The sequence below is a fragment of the Branchiostoma floridae genome, chromosome 5 (assembly GCF_000003815.2).
Source record: "Branchiostoma floridae strain S238N-H82 chromosome 5, Bfl_VNyyK, whole genome shotgun sequence".
NCBI classification, from domain to species: domain Eukaryota; kingdom Metazoa; phylum Chordata; class Leptocardii; order Amphioxiformes; family Branchiostomatidae; genus Branchiostoma; species Branchiostoma floridae.
This window is the reverse complement of record NC_049983.1, coordinates 8,006,723-8,026,563: the sequence shown is the minus strand read 5'-3', so window position 1 is coordinate 8,026,563 and position 19,841 is coordinate 8,006,723. Positions and strand designations below refer to the sequence as shown.

Genomic DNA, 19,841 nt, shown 5'->3' with positions numbered 1-19,841 from the left:
TGACATATGTTTGTTCTGGGATGTCTGCAAATAAGTAAATGAATAAACTATAATCTTGTCAACATTCAGGCTACGTTGATCATGATCTCCTGCCTACGAAGGACCATTGGAACAAAACCTGTTTTAGCGATGGAGCTGTTTTGCTCCAGTACATGACGTAGTCCTTGTCATATCTACGATCAGCTATGCATCTACAATACAGTATTGATAACCGACTTGTGCTTTAGACTCCAGTCAACGTCTCAAACAGTCTGTCATCTATTTCTCAGGCCTGTCCTTGTCTATATCCCTCGAGCCAGGATGATCCGGTCTGGTCCAGTTCTACCCAGTCTGTCATGTGTATGTCATCTGTCCTGTACATGTGATCCTGTCCAGTTTGAGCCGAGTCCTTGTCATGTGCCTACTCGGTAACCCAGCACCAGGAAGCCACATATCTCCTACTCACAGAGGTCGGAGAGATGACCTTGTCAGAGCCTCCAGATGACCTTCCCCTGACCTTGAAGTCTTCCCTTGGGCTGGCCTTGGTGAGGTACACCCCTACAGGGGGGGCCGGGATGGGGGGAGGGGTCACCATGGGGGTGTAAGCATGGCGAACCTGCAAGGAAAGAGATATAAGAACATCTCAGATCTAGGGATGAAGAAATCAGTAAATTGTTAACAACACTCTCTGGTTCAAATCCAAACAATAAATTTACTATATAACCAAATTCTTGAAATAGAGATATTTTGCACTCTTTTTTTCTAAGATGCAAGAACCATTTCTACTATGTACCTGTATGTCTTTCTTGAGTACAGATAAAGTACTAGACTTACTTCTGGTGACTGTCCCCTGCTGCTGAGAGGACTACTCCTTCCAGGGCTGGGGCTCGCCCTCCTTGCTGGGGAGGAGGGAGACTCCCTCCTTCTGCCCATAGGGGACGGAGACTGTCTTCTCCTGTCTCTGTCTCTCTCCTTTTCTCTCTCCTTCTCTCTCTCTCTCTCCTTCATGGCAATCATGAGCTGCAGGTCTGTGGCTGAACCAGTCAGGCTGGAGACCACAGAGGCAGGAGGAGAAAGGCTGCAGGAAGTGTCAAGATTGTTAGTGATACAGTAAGAGAATGAAAAATGTTTCTTCACATCAAAGTACCAGTGAACCAGGGTTGTTTCAAGCTAAAATCCCACTCATTGTTTCTAGGTTATATACTTAAGCTTATCAAAGTACACTTTCAACAGTTTCAACAGTCATTTTTGGGACAGAAAGGTAAAATCATAGCATTTCAAACAACACTGATTTCACTCAATGGCCAATAGATTGATTGTAAAATGCATGATTGTAATGGATGGTATTGCATTATTTCAAACACATGGGATACCCAAAGCATGCAGGTATATCTCATGAAGCGAAGCTCTTAGCATTCAGACAATGATTCACATGAAAAGTTGGAAAATGTGTTTTGCACATGCAGAACATGCAAGAGTTTGCATTTTGTTTAATCCATGCATTTGGGTCATAGATAGAATGTGAAAGTATAGGAAAGGCGCCCAACCACTGCACACACTCCAAACCAAGAGTGCATGTTGTCAACAAGGATAAAAAATGGTTTTACTTCTTGGTAGTATACCTCCTCTTGTCCTGCTCCTCCTCAGAGCTGGACCCTTCCTTTTCCTCCAAGATGATTGATGGCTTGTGATGAGGACTTCTCCTTGGTATCTCCTGTGTTATGGGAACAAGAACTTAAGTTTCCCCCTTGAACACAAAGGTATACATAGATCAAATTTTCAACAACCCCTGCCTTTTTCTTCAGGATCAATACTGATGACCAATCTCTTTAGAACATAAACTCGCGAGAGTTCCACACACATAACCTTATTAACACATGATATTGTGGATATGTGACATATGTATCAGCAATTAGTCAAATGTGCCACTAAAATTCGTGTATACATGTACCTTTGCATTGTAACAAAAGTTATGCATTGTACTATGATTACTAACAATACAGATGAGCTTTGATGAAAATAACTTATTTATATAATAAGTTGTTGATGAAGGTTACTTAGACATCCAGAAAATAAGATATGCAAAATAACGATAACTCAAGCAATTGGATAGATTTGGAAATGGTCAGACATTTCATGTAGCATCCCCTACCTTTCATTAGTGACACTGAGCAAGATGTGCTCCTGTGTCTAAAGACCTGTTGGACTACAGAATAACTAGCATATGTGGTCCAGTGGTTAGTGACCATTTTGTATCTGACTTGTGAGGTACACTTACATTCACAACAGTAGGACTAGCCACCTCCCTACTGGTCTGGTCTGGTTTAGGGTACGCAGGTTCCACGTTGGGACTGCGGGACCCATCGATGACAGGTGTGTTGGGAGGGGTTGGGGTTGGGGTGAGGTCGGCCGCAGGCCGCATGTCGGCAGGGGCTGACCAGCGCCGCTTGTCCACCGCTGAAGAAAAGGAAGGCAAATTTGAAAGCAAGGAATCTGCAATCACAGATAAAAAGGCTAGCAACTACAAAAGAAAGGTCTCAGGTACTGTAACCTTGGGAATCACTTTGAATTCTCACATCTTCAGATAGAAATTAAGGGTGGCCGATCTTTATCATTTTTTTGATGAATTTCTTTATAACATCTCCGTATCCTGTTTCTGATGTCCATGAAGATTCTTTTTCATGGAACAGTGTCAACATTGGTTCAAAAATCATATCTGCTCTCCCTGTTCATGAATAACATTAAAAATATTGTTTGGCTGGATGTTTTTTGAGCTTTTGTCACCTCTTCCTCTGTGTTAGGTTTCTAGCAGGTTCACATATTACAGGTACTTTATATTCAGCTTCCATCAATTATGCTGGCATAGCTTCAGAGTCTATCAATTATGTTGTCATATTTGTATGGCTTATTACAGTGAACATTACCTTCAACAATAAGCTCCAGGTAGCCCTCTGACTCATTTCCATCCACATCCCGAGCAGTGCAGTAGTACCTTCCTGTGTCCTGTGGCTTGGCTGGGAATATCCTCAGGGCTGCTGTTCCTTCAATGGACACCCTCCCCCTGAACAGCCCGTACGCCACCTTACTGGAGGACTGGATCTGGTACACGGTCTCGCGGCTATACGTCCTTTTCTTCACGTAACTCCACTCAATCACGTCAGCGGCCGTCAGCACGGATGATTCCAACGTGCTTTTCAACACCACTGCGTCACCCTCCTCTACTTCGTAACGGGGTTTGCGGACCTTTCTATTCACCATCGGGGAAGTGTAGGGAACCTGTCTTGGCTCAGAGATTTTGGGGACCTTTGGAACCTGATCAAGTCTTTCTTCTGACCTACTCCTGGAGACATCACTTAATCTTGACCTAAGCTTGGAGTTGTCAAATTCTTGAGACATTGACTTCTGTGTGACACTTTTAGAACTTAGGCTAATTTTCAATGATGCTGCGTTCACTCCCTTTCTACTGGCATGTGCCTTTTCTTGTCTAGTACTTGTGGCTCTCTCCTCTTCTTCTTCCCGTTCTATTTGAGCTACTACCTCTGAAAACTCTCCACTCCTCTCTGCAAGCGTTAGAGTCCCTCCGACGTGCATCCTCCAGTCATAAGCATCACCAGTTGGTGTTAGAGGTGACTGTAGTGACCTGTTCAATGGCTCGTTTGTCTCTGGCTGAGCTGGGTACTCCTGTGCTAGCTTTGTCACCTGTTCTTCAATACTGTCCAAGCCACTGTCTTGAGAGGGAGACCGCTGTGGACCCTCTTCCTCTTCAGCATGATAAATCTGAACTTTGGTGGACACTTTGACAGCTTTAGAGCTGTACTCCCCCACCTTCACAGCCCTAGCTGGAGACTTTGAATTGGACAGTCTTCCTCGTGTGTGTTTCTCAGTAGTGTGGTCCTCTCTCTCTTGCTCCACGCGTCTCAGAGGGCTGTACCTGTCTTGCTTTTCACTTTTTCCTCCAGAATCGGATGCTATGTGTCTGTCTCTGCTGACTCTCCTTGGATCTGAGTCCTCATCTTCCATCTGTGGAGACGACCGACCCTGTCGTGCACGTGGTGACCCTTGTGTTCCAAAAGGCGATGACCTATTGCTCTCTCTGCTTGACGACACGGCAGGAGAGGCTCGGTCCTGCCGTGCACGTTGTGTCTCATGAGGCGAGGCCCTATCACTCTCTCTGCTTGAAGAGACGGCAGGAGAGGCTCGGCCAGGTTTCTTTACTTCGACCGAGTAGCGTGATGATGATTCCGCGTAGCTGTGCTCCATCTCATGCTGCCTCCTCCTCTCTGTGCTTTTCTCCCTGTCACTGGCGCTCTTGAGGAGAGGCTGTTTGGGTGGTGGAGGCAAAGCCGGTGGGGCAGAGAAGACTGGGCTGGGTGTCTGCATGAACCAAACATGAAGATTCATGCAGAATTATGCAAATGGTACACATACTGGCACTCAACACTAGTAATAACATTCATATTCATTATCCTGATTCATCATCATTCTTAAAATTGTGAAATACACTGTCCAGGAGTATTTCAAATTACCGACCATACTTAGTTTTGTAACATTTTCAAGTAAATTTGATTTTTTAAGTGAAATTAAAACCACCTCCAAAAGACGACTAAAAAGTTGTCAGGAAATGTATTAAATGGCACCTCTCTCTCTTATGAACAAATAGATTATCACATAAAGTACTTACAGATAATCTCTGCACAACCCTGGTAGGGCTCCACACTTCCTCACCCTCCTTTTCCCTAGGGGGGCTTCGTCCTCGACCTGCAACCTTATGGTCCAAGTTTTTCCTGACATACGAGCTGTACGAGATATCTTCTCTGGGCTTCTACAGAACAGGAAAAGGACAGTTATGAGCTCAAGAAGAGAACATCTTCTGGTAGTGGGGGGGGGGGAAGATATAAGATGTCAGTTTAAAAGATTTAACTTGGAATAACCAAGGTTTAATTCTACTGCTACTGACTGGAAAGAAGTATGAAGTTTGATTATTGCACCTTATCCCCAAGCTGAAAGATCTAGGTCTTGTTAAAAGATGGTAGACATGAGTAATAATAACTGTACGTTAGTATGCTCTATCATTACACTAACTAACTATTATGGCTTTTGCATGGAGTACAAGAGTTACAGTACGATGACTGTCATACGTGAGTGCTGTCTTCATCATTCTTGTCCTCTGTGAATGATTCGGTGTCTGCCTGTATCTTGTCTTCTGTCTCCTTTTCCTCTGATCCATTCATGAGAATACACACTTCCACATCTTCTGGTTCCACCACACTCCCCTGCTCCTGAGGGTCCTCTAAAGGAGAGTTGTCTGATGGAGATGCTGATGCTGGGATGTCTTCTTCCTCCTTGTCTCTTGGGGGTCCTCCTTTGTGTTTTTCTGATTCACCGTTACTTGTATTTTCAGGCTTGCCAAATAAGTTTTCCCCATGTTTGTTCTCCTGGAACAATATCATTGAAATAAATAAAGATGCCAAAATAAACAAAATGAAAACAAAACATAAACAAAATAAAAACAAAACACAACAAAAGATAACAAAAATATAACAAAAAGAAAATGACAAAAATGTATCCATATAAGAAGTGGTAACACAGGTAGAAAAGTATGTTTCCATTGCCTTTGGAAGGAAATATGATTTTTTGACCTGAACAAAATGTACTCTCTTCATATGAATATGTCACAAAACAATCACAGTTTCTCATCAAATACCACTTTAACTACTGCCAAATTGTACACTCTATGATTGATCGTATAACCACATCTACATGTACACCTATGAATATTTTGTACTAACAAGCTAAAAGTGGAAAATGGCATGATGGATAACTGTGGATAACTGCATCTATGTATGTGCTGAAATAGGAAGACTACAGCGTTAGTAGGCACTGTATAAAGCTGGTGGCATGCAGGATGGTTGGTGGTAGGTCATGCACTTATGTATGTCATGCATGGAGGGGGTACTGAAGGGGGGAGAGATGGAACTGGTTAGTGAAATGGTCGATGGTTACCAAAATATATTGTCTAAACACCTCATCCACCATCAGGAGTGGTAACAGTCCCGCAGGCAGTTCCTGACTGGGATCTGTGGTAGGTGATTCTTCATCCGATATGGCATCAACTGGGTTGTTTGGCGTCATCACACCAATAGTCTCACATTTGGCATCTTCAGATTCAGACTTGTCAATAGAGTTTGGTTCCACCATGGCTGGATCATCATCATGTGTCTTTGAGGAAGAGATGGTGTCATGTCTTTCTGCATCTGGCTCAAGCTCTTTACTTTCGCCATGTTGCTGTGAGTCTACCTCTATCATAGCTGATTCTTCATCACTTGTCTTAAGGGAAGGAGTATCTTGTCTGTCTCCTGGAAGATGAGCCTCAGTTTTGGTAGTCTCACCATTTTGCTGAGACTCTTCTTCAGTCTTGGCTGATTCTTCATCACTTGTCATTGGGGAAAGGGTATCTTGTCTGTCTCCTTGACAATCAACCTCCGGTTTGGTAATCTCACCACTTTGCTGAGACTCTACTTTACTTATGGCTGGGTCCTCATCACTAGCATGTCTTTGCTCATCTGAAGGAACATCATGTTCTTCATCGTCACCATTTTCCTCTGTCCTGCTCAAGTTAGTATCTGAAAACACTATATCATCAGTAGTACATGTATCGCCAATATCGTTCTTTACAGATTCTTTGTTCTCTGTATTTGGCAATGTTTCTAGGCCTTGTTCCACTGGCAGAGGAGCAATTCTATCAGAAGTTGCATCACCCGTCAGAGTCTCTGGAATAATTGGACCATCGGATTCTGTGGATTTGGTCGATTTTGTTGACTCCCTCCTTTGACGTACAAACTGTTTGTTGTCTGGAGGAAGTTCAGCTTCTGCCTCATCACTGTCTGCATTCTCATCAGAGTTTTGAATCTGGATGTACACGCCACGAAAATGTATTGCACATTCAATAAAAACATTGCAAATTGAACTCAAAAGTCATAAACATGCATGCAGACAAAAATAGAATTGTTCTCACAGAGTTTAGCATACAGTGAATGATAAAACTGAGCATGCATTGATGTTGAAGTGCTTAAGAGGAAATGTTTGGAGTAATGATTGTGTGCAAAATTGTGGCAACTTGTGATTGGTGCAAAAATCAAAATGCAAGTCCTAGAATGCTTTTTAGGTGCATTATAATGATAGATTTAAAACAAAGTTTGCGAACCATGCATTTTCTCCATATCTTTGCATGATGACGAAAGTTTAGAAGTGCGACCATAAAACTTACAACATCGTCTCCCATAGATGTGACTGGGTCAAAAGAATCATTGTCCAAATCAAGCTCAGCCTTCCACTGTGAGGCATGTTAATAATGTGTGGTTAGAACTGCCAATCAGAGGTATGCATCACCTGATCAATAATATGTACGGGTAACATACATGTAACAGTTAGTACACTGTACAACACCCTTACATCTTTTCTACCTATAGTTCAGTTAATTCATGTACATCACAAAATAAAGTATAGTGTCAAAACTTAAGACTGGCTTAAGACTGGCTGTAGACAGAGCGGGCTGGAATCTTCTAACTGCCTCATGCGTCACACGACGTGGGAGCCACTAAGTCTAAGTAAGTTAAAACTTAAATGTCACCTTGTAGCAGATGTGCTGGTAGACATCGAAAATTTGGGAGGTACGTACTGTACCTTTACAAAACAGTCATTGATCGAAGAAAATTGTTATAGCTGTATACATACGTGACTGATGAACCTCTTCAACGATAAATGACATGAGTCATTCATAATCTTTTTCCTGCATTGTAGCAGCTGCTGTGTTATGCTGCAGAGTGTTATTAGTGAAGGACATATCATATTATTAGTTTAGGACCTATAAGTGTACCACTACCTTCTTGAGAAGATCAGGAGCCTCCTTTGCGATGATTCTGGCCGACCTGGGAGTTGGTGGGGGAGGAAGGTCAGGGCTGGGCACTGGACTGGCTGGCCCCTGTAAAGCATCGATTTTGTTGATGAAGGTTAGACATCCAGGTAATAAAATATGCCACAATCATATCCAGCTGCTTGAGCAATTGCTACAATTATTTCCTTCATTCTTTTCTTCTTATAGTGCCTAGTGATACATATGACAGCAAGTTAATTTGCTGTTTCAGTAGCAGGGCAAATTGTTTACAGGAAGGGACTGCTAGCCCTTCCCATTCTCAAGGCACATCCTCTAACACAGGACCCCCATTTTACGTCCCTTCGGAAAGGCGGGTGCAGCCCCAACCAAGATCATGTCATGACCCCATTTGGTAATGACTTGAACTCCCAGTTACCAAGTAATTGAAACCAGGAGCTCAACTGTGAGGCTGCTACAAGTTGAACCACAAGGACATCCCCAATTTAAAGCTATCATTGTGACTTTGAATTTGTTTGACCGTTCTATTATAGGACTCACTCTCAGAAAGGGGTAATCTGCAATTTGCTGACTCAGCTCCCAACCAGTAGTTTTGCATTGAGTGCATCACCATACTAGGACTAATGTGCAATATATTTGCAAAAGTTTACATATGAAATCTGTCCATAGAACACTGTGCACATGGTTATTGCACCCCCCCCCCCCCCACACACACACTGAACAATGGAGTCTTGAAATAGAAAGAACAATGTCTAACCTCAGCTTCTTTAAGGAACTCCTCCGTCAGCCTCATCAGTTCCACCTCTGAGCTGGTCTGACTGATGTTGTCGATATCATCATCATCATCATCGATGGTCTCCTCAGGAGGTTCTTCTCGGGCTCGTTTCCTGGGGATCTCCACTGGATCTGATGAGGGAGGCACACGTACAGGCGCACCAAATGGTTTAGCCTAGAAAGGAAAAACACAGGGTTTACTTCTTACTTTAATGATATTTTTTTCTGTTTCATGTCCTGTCAAAGAGCCTTTCATGACATATCATGTTTGAGCAGTAGTTCTTCAGACAGGGAATACTACTAGGTTTGGGCCCTCTAGCAACTTTCTTAGAACTGCAGGGGCCAGTTTTGTTTCCTATTTTGAAAGAGAATAACTAGAACTGAATTAACAACTCAAGAATGTGTTGACATATCATGTTTTTTTTCATATAAATAGATTAAATGATGATCTAATTATTTTTATCATAATGCTTATGATGCAAGTCATGGCCCAATTTGCATAAATTAATGAAAGTATAGTGATATATGAAATATATAGTCACAATTCATAATTATCATATTACCTTAGCTGTCTCCTTAGTTTTGACTTCCATATCTACCAGCGGTCCGGTGACCACCCTCTTCTTTGGAGTGTCCTCCTCTTGGGACTGCTCACTGTCCCCAGGGGTGGGGGAGGAGGGAGGGGAGGGGAAGCGGTACTGGTTGTACTCATCCCAGGCAGGGGAGGTGGGGAATCGACTGCAGATAATGACGAGTTCAATGATGAGTTTTTTCTATTGATAACATATCTAACTAAGAAGGAGTTAGTGATTAGGTATCAGAGTAAACAATACTTAGACAATGTATAGCGTTATATTTCTACTTAAGAATTAAATTCCTTGCACAGTTGCTTTTCAGTTGTTGTGCATGTATTTTCGCCAACAATGTGCACAATATAATGTTGATTTTGATGTCTAAATTCTGTGAAAAAGCAATCATGCATTAACAAAATAACTATTATGGAGGATTTAAGCTTTTTAAGTGCAAGAAATAAGCTATGGAGTGATGTTCAGGTTAAAAGGGAATACGTGACATTAGGAAGGGAAAGATGGAAGGGCACACGGGAGACAGGGACGGGTTAGTTACTCACACATCGCACCTCATTCCGTAGGAGCTTGGAGGGAGACAAACAACACAATTGTTAGTTAGTTGATTAGTTAGTTTGAGCAGACACATTATATTGTAGCTGCCAGTGATTTAACTCAACAACCTGTTAAAATATTCATCTTGGAAATGTTCTTACTAATAGACGTAAAGACCTCAATGCCAATGTCTTTAAGATCAAATTCGGATGCCTTGAGTTAAACATCATTTCATTGACTAAATCATTACATTTATTGTTTTCTCTAAGTTCTTAGATAAAATCTAAGATATGACTTTTGGTATCTCTACTAAGACTCACTCTCTGATAGATTCCTCCAGGAACTTGGACACATGTTTCTTGATGAACTTGGTGCGGAGGATGGTGCGTACGGTCGGGCGCTGGTCGGGCTCTATCTGCAGCATGTCCTTGATCAGGTCCACAAGGTCACGGCTGTAACTGTTGTACAGCGGACCCATCTGACACGATAGAACATACATTATGTTAGAAAATGAACAGCATTTTATAGTAGAATGTAGACTATACAACAAAGATCATGTTGATCAAATATCACAAAGAAGTGAGAAGTCGAATTCCCTTAGTATACTGGAAGAATTTGATCCTTGTGTTGGTTGACATTGTAAATATGCCATGTATTTGTCAGCTATCATTTTGTTGTGATCAGTACTGAAGAAAGACTGAATGCTGATGCAGAGTATCCAGACCACTGCAATGGCAGAACACAGTGGACAACTGCTACTACTACTACTACTACTAGTACTGAACCCAGTGAGTATATACAATGTATGTACAATAAAGGTCTTCATTCATTCATTGTGTTATTATCAATGATTAACAGTAGAAAATATGCAACAACAATATCAGTCTGAGAGTAAATCACTCTATCAAAAAGTAGTTGGCTTACAGCATTGTGCTTAAGATTCAAACACCATATTGATTGAAAGTCCAATGTTCAAGTTGTCTCTACATATCAATATATTTTTTCAACAATAAATTGAGGGGTCAAAATTGCACTTTCAATCTAGTATACTGCACTAAAAAATGATGATCCAAGAAATTGTTGCCAATGAAATCACAATGTCAGAATTCTTATTATAGAAGGAGTGTTACCAACCTTTCCTTTGACAATCTTGAGGGCCAGGTTGTTGATGTCCTTGTCATAGAAGGGGAAGGCGTGCTTCAGAGAGGCCATCTCATACAGGCAGCAACCCAGGGCCCACACATCCGACTAGTAACAAAATCAACGTGACTGACATTAACATAGACAGATGATTCTAAAGCACATTCTACAGAGAGGATTGAATTTGCATGTTCACACAGACCACAAGAAGGAAATACTCGGGTAGCTAAGTTGACACTAATTAACACTGGTCACTTCAATTAAGGAAAGATACAAGCCATTTGGAAATTTGAGCAAAATTGATGTTCTACCTTTAAGTGAGATATCAGTGGATAGCTCTTGATGTATTGAGTACAGTGATATGACAATCATTATTTTACAATGTTCACAATTTAAGGCATCATTGATGAAAATTGCAGACAGTAGAAAAATAAGCAGTCCGCAGTCTTTTTTGAGCATCCCAATATCTTTTGCAGTTGCCCCACATAGTAAAATTGAAAAACAGACAGGGTGAATTTCTCAACCCAAACTCCAAACCCTAGGGATGCTACTGTAAAAAAACATGCATCCAAATTTAAAATGACCAATATTAATTCAACAACTTGTTGCATTATACACATTGCAGATGTAATAAATTTTGTAAAGTTCATCATTGACAGAAAGAGGAAAACTGATGATTGGGCAGAATTTAACTTTGGATCTTTGTTTAGCTTCTTTTATCCCGTGTTTGCTCAGACTATGCAACAACAGACACTGTAAAAGTGTAAAACTGTGTATTCACCTCGTTGCTGTGTCGTCGCCCTGCCAGTGACTCAGGGCTCATGTAGCACGGCATGCCCATGGCTTTCTGCTTCTCCGCCATGGAGCGGGTTCCGTCCACCACCGCCGGCAGCCCGATGTCCCCTACCTTCAGCAGCCGGTACCGCAGCGTCAGGAAGATGTTACGAGTGGTCAGGTTACGGTGGATGATGTTGTGATTATGAAGGTACTGCAATGAAAAAAAAATAGTATTCTAGGATGATCAATCTCGGAAACCAAACTGAGAAACTGTTAGAAGAGAAGGGCCCAGGGTACAAGTCACAGAGTATTACAACAAATCCTAATACAACCATCCTTCAATAGAAATGGTGGGGGGAGGGGGGCGCCATAGACATTCTGCAACTTATAATCTACTAGTCGCCAAGTCAGGTGTTATATAACAGAAGCAGTGGAATGATCATTCTTTGACAAAAACTTCAGTTGGTCAATTTTGGGAAAGTCCTTTTTTTTGGGGGGGGGGTGAAATTTACAGTTGAACTCTAACTCAGGATGACGTTTACCAACATGGATGAAATTTCAAGTCAACATATCCTATGAGAATGCCTTGACATGAATTGATACTGCAACTACCAACCATCCTGGAAAGATATATGACTACAGCTGCTATGCATATCAGGAACATCCCCCATTCAGCACCAAGGACAGGTACGAAAGGATTGCACTGTAGTTATCCCAATAGTTTATCAAGCTATTGTTACTTTTTGGTCAGTCATGAGTCAAAGTCATAGCTGCATCACCATGGCAATCTGCACAAACCACTCAACCATACATTTTGTACTTAATAACTTCAGCACCGAGGACAGGTCCCATGAAATAGCATCGTAACAATCCTACATGTCATAGTATCATTTATTGTTGCTCAGTTATGAGTTCCAAAGTCATACCTGTATCGCCATGGCGATCTGCACAAACCACTCGACCAGCACGGGCTCCTCCAGGGGCCGCCCGCTCTGTCCCTTCAGCCTGGTGAACAGGTCACCTCCGTCACAGTAGTTCATCACGATGTACAGGTATCCAAACTGGGAGGGGGAGAGTTGACATCATTGTACCATTATTGTTTATTTATCATAAGTTACATCAATCAACATGAATATGATCACCAAGCAGTATTACTCTTTCTCTCTCTCTTTTTCTCTGTCTCTCTTGATCTCTGTGCGTTGAATTGGTGCATTCCTCTCAAAATGCATTTTCTTTATTTGCAAAATGTGATAAGACAATACCCTGAGACATTATCTCATAGGAGTTATTTTGATGGAAAAGATTAGAAGGAGCAGGCTAGAAGTAACAGCTGGCAGTGCATTTCATGACCAAGCACAAACCTCCTGGTACACTGCAGACAGTAATGACATTTCATTAAAGGTAAGGCCATAATTACTGTAAATAGAATGTCTTTCCCAATCATGAAAAAGGAGCAAATAACTATCATATTGCCGTACAATGAATCATTTCTAGAGCAAATTAGGTCTAAACCATACTCCTATAGAATTGACTCCCCTTAAATTTCAATAACAGTTAATGTTATCTTCTTACAAGAGGGATTAGTATAGTAACACACCTGTTCAAAGGCTTCCTTGTACCCCACCAGGTTGGGATGTTTCAGGTCTCGCAGCACCTCTGATTCCCGCAGGGCTGCTTCTCGCTCATCTTCTGAACGTTCCACCATTGAGACCCGCTTCATGGCGTACTGTGGGATCATGGAATTGTAGTACATTTTACATGTATATTCTTTATCAAATGCATAGGAATGGCAGCTCACTGACTATATATGTATATATATATATATAAAGGAATTTCAGCACCAAGGACAGGTACAATTGAAGTTACTTGTAAACACCAGGATTTATCTCTCAAAATTGAGGTCAACTAGGACTAAGCTTTATAAGTGGTCCATGGCACACATTCAAAATGAATGAAATACATAGTGACTTGTTGTAGAGTAAGGTAGACTCTTATTAGAAACTTATGTATATTAAATAAGCTAAAGAAATTAAGTCCTTCAGTTGTCTGTTTTTAGATGTACATGGCTTTCTAGTTGCTATACCCATTGGACAGATAGCACACAACCCAATGGCAATGTTTGGAATGCCATTATCCATCTGAGTCAACCCTATGAAGATAATTAGTATTGATTCATGATTTCTGTTGTACCTGTCCTTGGTGCTGAATTCACTTTGCACCCAAGTCCACAAATGTCAATGAAAACATAATCTTCTTGGTTCAAGGTAAAAACAATGCTCTTGGGAGCAATCCTATGTGAAATAGCTGCTCCCCACCTGTTTCCAGTCCTTCCTGTTCCTCCCCAGCCACACCTCCCCAAAACTGCCGCTCCCCAGGGTCCTGATCAGGATGTACCCTGCTACCTCCTCTTCAGGCTGGGGGGAAACAACATAAGAAACAGTAAGATTACATTTTACTGTCCTTGTGATATATTGACAATTCTGGCCATAAATCTCACATTCATCATTACCTGTCATGAATTTGGGAGCAGACTATAATTGTACAACTGTGTTATTTTTAATGAGTACGTACATGATATTCCAAGTACTGTACATGTAGTAAGCAAGCTGCACCGCTAAGATATTGCTCTATGCAAGTGACATTCTGGCCAGTCATTACATGTAATGTATGAAATTGCATTATAATGATTATACAATTGCTGAACCATTTTCATGCTGACCAACCCCATAATCAATGTAAATTTGGTGCCAAATGGCTACCATAGCAAGTTGAAGGTTAAAAACCCCACTGCCTAATTCCATCATTAGAATGGATGTTCCCAAAAGTATGTACTAAGAAGGAGAAAAGGCCTCCTTCACATAACATAAAAACAAGGAAAGAACTGATCACAAGGATTGATTCTCAGTTGCATGCATTACAATCATGATCATCCAAAAAGTAATTCCAAAATTACCAAAGGCAAACTACAGCAGATCATTGTTCATTTTCAAGGTTTGGCTTTACAGTGAGAAAACTAAACCTCAAAGATGAACAAAAGTCTGGCATTTGCCCACGAGACGTCATGCAAAAGTGACATGTGTTTGAGATCTAGACAGACCTTCTGCCATGGTAGGGTGCGTGGTGGGCTCTGAGTGAGAAAGAACAGTGTACAGAGCATAACATTAGTCATACAAACATGCAACATGCTTATAAACTAAAGACTCTTTTTTTCTCTTTCTACACCTAAAACATCTAAAGGATATGTGATGTAAGAGAGCTAATCCACCGAGTACGACATTGAAAAGACCTTCAGTCAGACACAGAAAAAAAGAGAAAAAAGGCTCCATACCCGAGGTATCGCCAAAAAGATCTTACCTGCAATGAGGACATAGGTAGTCCTGTTGATTGCTGAAGCAAACTCACTGAAAGCAGAGAAAATATGAGAGGCAATTAGTAATGGTGTGTCAATCTTACGATGGATAAATGAATTAATGCTTTCATAGTAAAGAAACTAGTAAGTTTTCTGGGCTCTTTGGAATAAGACTTACCACTGTCTATAGATGTCCTCCTGGAGGAGCCCATGAGTGGAGAGGCAGAGTAAGGCAGCTGGAGGGATCCGTGATCAGAGGGGGGAGACCTACTGATGGCCAACAGCCCTGAGCTGGCTGTTCCACCAAACTGGGAGCTCCCGTGTGGAGCAGACCCCACAAAGGGAGACGTCGAGTGCAGAGAGGAGCCGAACTCCGAGCTCTTTGTTGGTGAGTAGGAACCTGTCGTTGACCTCATAGAGGTCATGCCTGAATGTAGTGAACCAGGAGGAGACCCAGCCATAATGAAGGGAGACAGGCTCGATGATCGTAGCGAGTCGTGGGAAGATAGAGAGGTTCGCTGGGCGGAGTCTTCGGGAGGGGAACTTTTTGCGGACGAGATTGCAAAGGGAAGAGTATCCACGGATGAGCGTCGGCTGTCTACTGAGGGCTGGGTGGGGAGGAAGCTGGAGTGGTGAGGGGGGGAACTGCCGTGCTGCAGGGATGGCATGCTGCCGTAGCTGGAGAAAGGGACGCTGGGATAGGCAGGCTGGGCAGGGGCAGTTGCTGGGGTGGGGGGTGTGAGGGACAACTGTGGCAATGGTGAGGCGGCTGCTGCTGAAACAAACAAACAAACACAACTTAACATTACCCTATAAACTGACATAATTCGTACATGTATAGCATGATTATAGTAGCCTAAAGATATAAATAAACTCAAACTCATATTTGTCAGTTCATTGAGTTTCCCACATGGCAGTCATCTTGAAATTCCCTCTTCTTCTTCATCTTTGGCTTTTATGATTAAGTTGTGTCTAATGTTAGTTCACCTTTATTCATAGGGTAACATATATCCATTGTTTTTATGATCGGTATATAGGGATATCAGATCAATGAATGGTGCAATATTTTGAAAATAGTTGCAGTGTATTGAAAATATTCCAATTTAAAAACTCTGTCTGTTGACTTGATATCCCTTAATACCCAGTTTTTACAGACAGCGGCTTTGAGTTTCCTCACAGATACATGTAAAACAGACCTGTATGCTGGAGTGGCTCAAAGTGGATGGAGATGCCAGGGTACCGCTTGTACTTGGAGGCAGACGCGGCTTGTGGGGAGCCCGGGTATGGTTTAGTCCCTGGGAAGTTTATCTGCAATGCAACAAAATTGTTTCAACAGCTAAATCTAAACCTTGTTTTCCCTCCAACTGCAAAATACAACTACCTGGATGTATTAGTAAATGATTCTACAGTAGCAGTATCTATGCCTAACAATCAGTTTTCTTGATAAATGATTGTCATTTTTTGTTATCAGCTACATGTAAGGCTCTTTCTTACTTTTCTCAGTTCATCCTCCAGCCCCAGCCGCAGACGTCCACTGTCCTGAATCCTTTTGAAGTACTTCCACCCTTCCTCTGTCTTGAACAGCACCTCCACAAGTACCTTCCCACCGACAGTGATGCTCGCCACCTCTGGGTTCCTCCCGCCGGACACCTGTCTCTCGATAACGGTCCTCACCGCCGCCCTGGTCAGGGCCTTGTTCATCGGGTTGGATGCATAGAATTGTGCTGGAGAAAAGAAGATTTTGTCTTTGTCATTTCAAACCATAAGAAGCTTTGAGACAGGCATTGATTTTTCAAGAATCTGCCATCCAAGATTTATTGAAATATTCATGCATGAGTCAAATACAATGAGATTTATAAGACAAATGTGTCAGCTGTCATCTAATAGATACAGAATACAACACGGTAATTTCAACATAATCTGAGGTGTCTATGTCTTTAACCCACCTGTGAATTCAAAACAGTGTCACATTCCAATGTAAAATACGCCTGGCCTAGAACTTGAGGAAATTCTTTTCAAACAAAAAGTTGTAACGACATCAATGCTGTCCGAACCCAGTGTTTGAATTTTTGAATGTAGTGCACTCGGTGCATGCAAAGTGCATTAAAATCCTTCTATGGAAGCCCATGTGACACAAGTAGAAGCCCGTGTGATATCCAAAATATCACCTGGTCCAGAATACCCATATCAAAATGTTATTATGGCCCAGGTAGGATACAAATTTGTAAATAAGGGAGACATACAATAAAAGTGGTATAGAATGTCATGTCACAGCCAGTTTTGGCAGTCACAGCACTATAAAAGAGAACACTGTAGCACTTTGCATTTTAGCTCACTTAGATCCTGGAAGAATCTATAGCTTAATATACGACCCCACTCATTGAACATCCTACACTAGTACACTTAATGCAAGTTCACCTTTATTCACAGGGTAACCTTTATTCGTTGTACTTAGCATCAGGGTATTTCGGGATATCAAGTCGACGGACGGTGGTCTCAAACTGCATTATATTGAAACAAATGCAATTTAGAACCATCGTTCATCAATGTGATATCCCTAAATACCCCGTTTTAACGGATATAGGTTACCCTTTGAATAAAGGTAAACTAGCGTTACATGTACTAGTATGTGTGACAATAATGATACCCCTGAAATCTTGTTTGCACTTACATGGCACCACTTTTGAATTAGTACAAAGCTGTCTATTAGTTACTGTAAATGCATTTAAGTTTGCGGGGATCTAATTTCGCAGTAGCGGGAAAAAGAACTTTTTGCTGTGGTTTTAATTTTGCGGTAACACCATAGACTGCAGTCTAATACCATAATAGAAAAATGTTCGCGGTGGTTTTAAGTTCGCGGTGAAGTGGTCACCGCGAAAACCGCGAACATTAATCCACCGCGAACATTTCTGCATTTACAGTATTATGATATACTGGTCCTTCCCAAACCGAATGGGACATAGGGCAGTGCCAATCTCCATTTCTGTAGCCTTGGGCCGCACAGATTTGTTCCATCAGTACAGCAGGGAGCTTTACTCCACTGGTAGTGATCTGTGTCTTATACTACCATACTCTTTCCCAAATGCTGAGTGCTAAGCAGAGAAACCAGCATGTACCACTTCTTTGATATGACTTGGCAAACACTGTAACCTCTGGTGACAATTGATATACTGGTAGTTAAGGCCACACCAATTTAATTTCTTGGTTCTCGGATTTTTTCAGAAAAATATTGGGGCGGTCGGTCGGAAAAAAAAAAAAATTGCAAAAAGTCTGTGGTGAACTTATATAACACAAAAAAAGTAGTCAGCTTTCATGGCATGATTTATCCAATGAATCTCTGTTCTGATCATGTGACTGCAAATAAGCAGATTGGTTTATCAGCAGTATGTGCCCCTGGAATGGGGTTTTTTAAAGGTCTGCAATAGCAAAACCTACAGTTTTGTATATTATTTTTCTTGGGACTAAATTTTTTTTTTCCAAATCAGAAAAAAATGGGTCGGGAAATCCGAGAGCCAACAAATTAAATTGGTGTGGCCTAACATTATATATAATTATGTACTTCATTTGTATAGCTCTTACCTATTGTTGTCCCTGTCGGCATGAAAGCATTGTCAATGCTGAGTGTGACAGTCCCCCATGGCCCAGAGGGTGCCTGGTTCCATGGCTGGTTCCCTGCCATATGGCCAGGATTCATCCCTGCCATTGCCATGGTCTATGCCTAAAATGGAAGAGAGACATACGGTGTTAACAAAAATGATGCGGTGACAACAGCAAACAAGTTCACAGAAATTCTTTTACCCCCCCCCCCCCCCAACTTTCATGAATGTGTTCCAAGTATGGTGTTATTGCATTAGTCCTGTTCCCTTTTTCCTTTGTTAACACATGAACGAAAAGTCATTTTACTAGTAACTGATACAGCATTTGATACAGACATCAGAAACTGTGAGGGCCTCTGAATTTCCCAATGACTTTGAACCTATTCTTTAAAGCCTACAATAAGCATCTTCCTCTTTTGGCCACATGATCACCTTTAAGTTGTAAGGTGATGACCACATTACAGTAGACATGTCTGTTCCAAAGACAGGATAATCTGTTGCGCAAATTGACTCTTCAGTCGTCCTGATCCAAGCAGATGACAAGTTGTTGACGATGCGCAAAGCATATCCCCAAACACTACTGTCTTGCTATTACACGGCTTATGGTCGCATGCAAATACCTGGTTGCAAGTCTACCTCAACGCTGTGCAAACAGTTTGGCTACACTATCCGACAGGTGCATCAGTGATGCTCTAAGAGTAAACAAAGTGAAAGCTGATCCATTGCTTATGATATGCCTGGAGTGGGTCAGCGCAGATGGGCCCTTACAAAGAGTGGACATTCTTCAGCAGTGTATACATGTTGGATGGGATGTATCAGTACAAGAAAGACATGTGAATAGTAGTGTCAGAAACATTGTCCATTCTGTGCTCAGAGAGCCTCAGATTTCTAACATGATGATAATCATGGTAAAATATCACTATCAAGTTCTGTCAAAGATTGGGACAATGTTTGCTTGTATCTCAGACTAGCCTGTCTAACCTCATCAAAACATTACAACAAAGAAAGCTTTCAAGAAGGGTTTTTTGGCAAGCAATTTAAAAAAAAAGATTCTCTGCATTAATAGTACAACTGTCTATGGTTAGAAATGTTGCTTTCAGATACTTCAGCCACAGTTACCTAGTCTAGTTCAACTTTGAAAGAAATTTGAGGAACATTTATAACGTTCCTTTCCCTTGTATCTTTCCTCATGATCAATCTCATAAAATGTAACA

The 19,841-nt window shown here is 41.6% G+C and overlaps 2 protein-coding genes across 8 annotated transcripts; both read right to left on the bottom strand.

The window, feature by feature from the left end:
- Window positions 1-371: 371 nt before the first annotated feature.
- Window positions 372-11,012, bottom strand: LOC118415961 (serine/arginine repetitive matrix protein 1-like). 7 transcript variants are annotated; one of them, XM_035820926.1, is made up of 15 exons: window positions 10,900-11,012; window positions 10,086-10,243; window positions 9,774-9,797; window positions 9,208-9,382; window positions 8,628-8,819; window positions 7,862-7,960; window positions 7,247-7,312; window positions 5,983-6,888; window positions 5,118-5,414; window positions 4,661-4,801; window positions 2,904-4,353; window positions 2,258-2,436; window positions 1,587-1,693; window positions 814-1,057; window positions 372-595 (listed from the first exon to the last, which is right to left on the bottom strand). In XM_035820926.1, the coding sequence occupies exons 1-15, from the start codon at window positions 10,975-10,977 to the stop codon at window positions 401-403; spliced, it is 4,311 nt and encodes a 1,436-aa protein (XP_035676819.1). In that variant the 5' UTR covers window positions 10,978-11,012; the 3' UTR covers window positions 372-400. The 7 variants fall into 7 exon arrangements, with proteins under 7 accessions (XP_035676819.1, XP_035676821.1, XP_035676822.1 ...); XM_035820928.1 differs by having other exon boundaries at window positions 1,602-1,693; XM_035820929.1 differs by having other exon boundaries at window positions 6,004-6,888.
- A 629-nt stretch (window positions 11,013-11,641) lies between these two features.
- Window positions 11,642-18,745, bottom strand: LOC118415659 (serine/threonine-protein kinase par-1-like). Its single transcript, XM_035820387.1, has 10 exons — window positions 18,611-18,745; window positions 16,526-16,755; window positions 16,228-16,339; window positions 15,210-15,806; window positions 15,037-15,083; window positions 14,780-14,809; window positions 13,998-14,096; window positions 13,280-13,408; window positions 12,609-12,743; window positions 11,642-11,893 (listed from the first exon to the last, which is right to left on the bottom strand). The coding sequence occupies exons 1-10, from the start codon at window positions 18,738-18,740 to the stop codon at window positions 11,642-11,644; spliced, it is 1,761 nt and encodes a 586-aa protein (XP_035676280.1). The 5' UTR covers window positions 18,741-18,745.
- Between the last annotated feature and the right edge of the window lie 1,096 nt (window positions 18,746-19,841).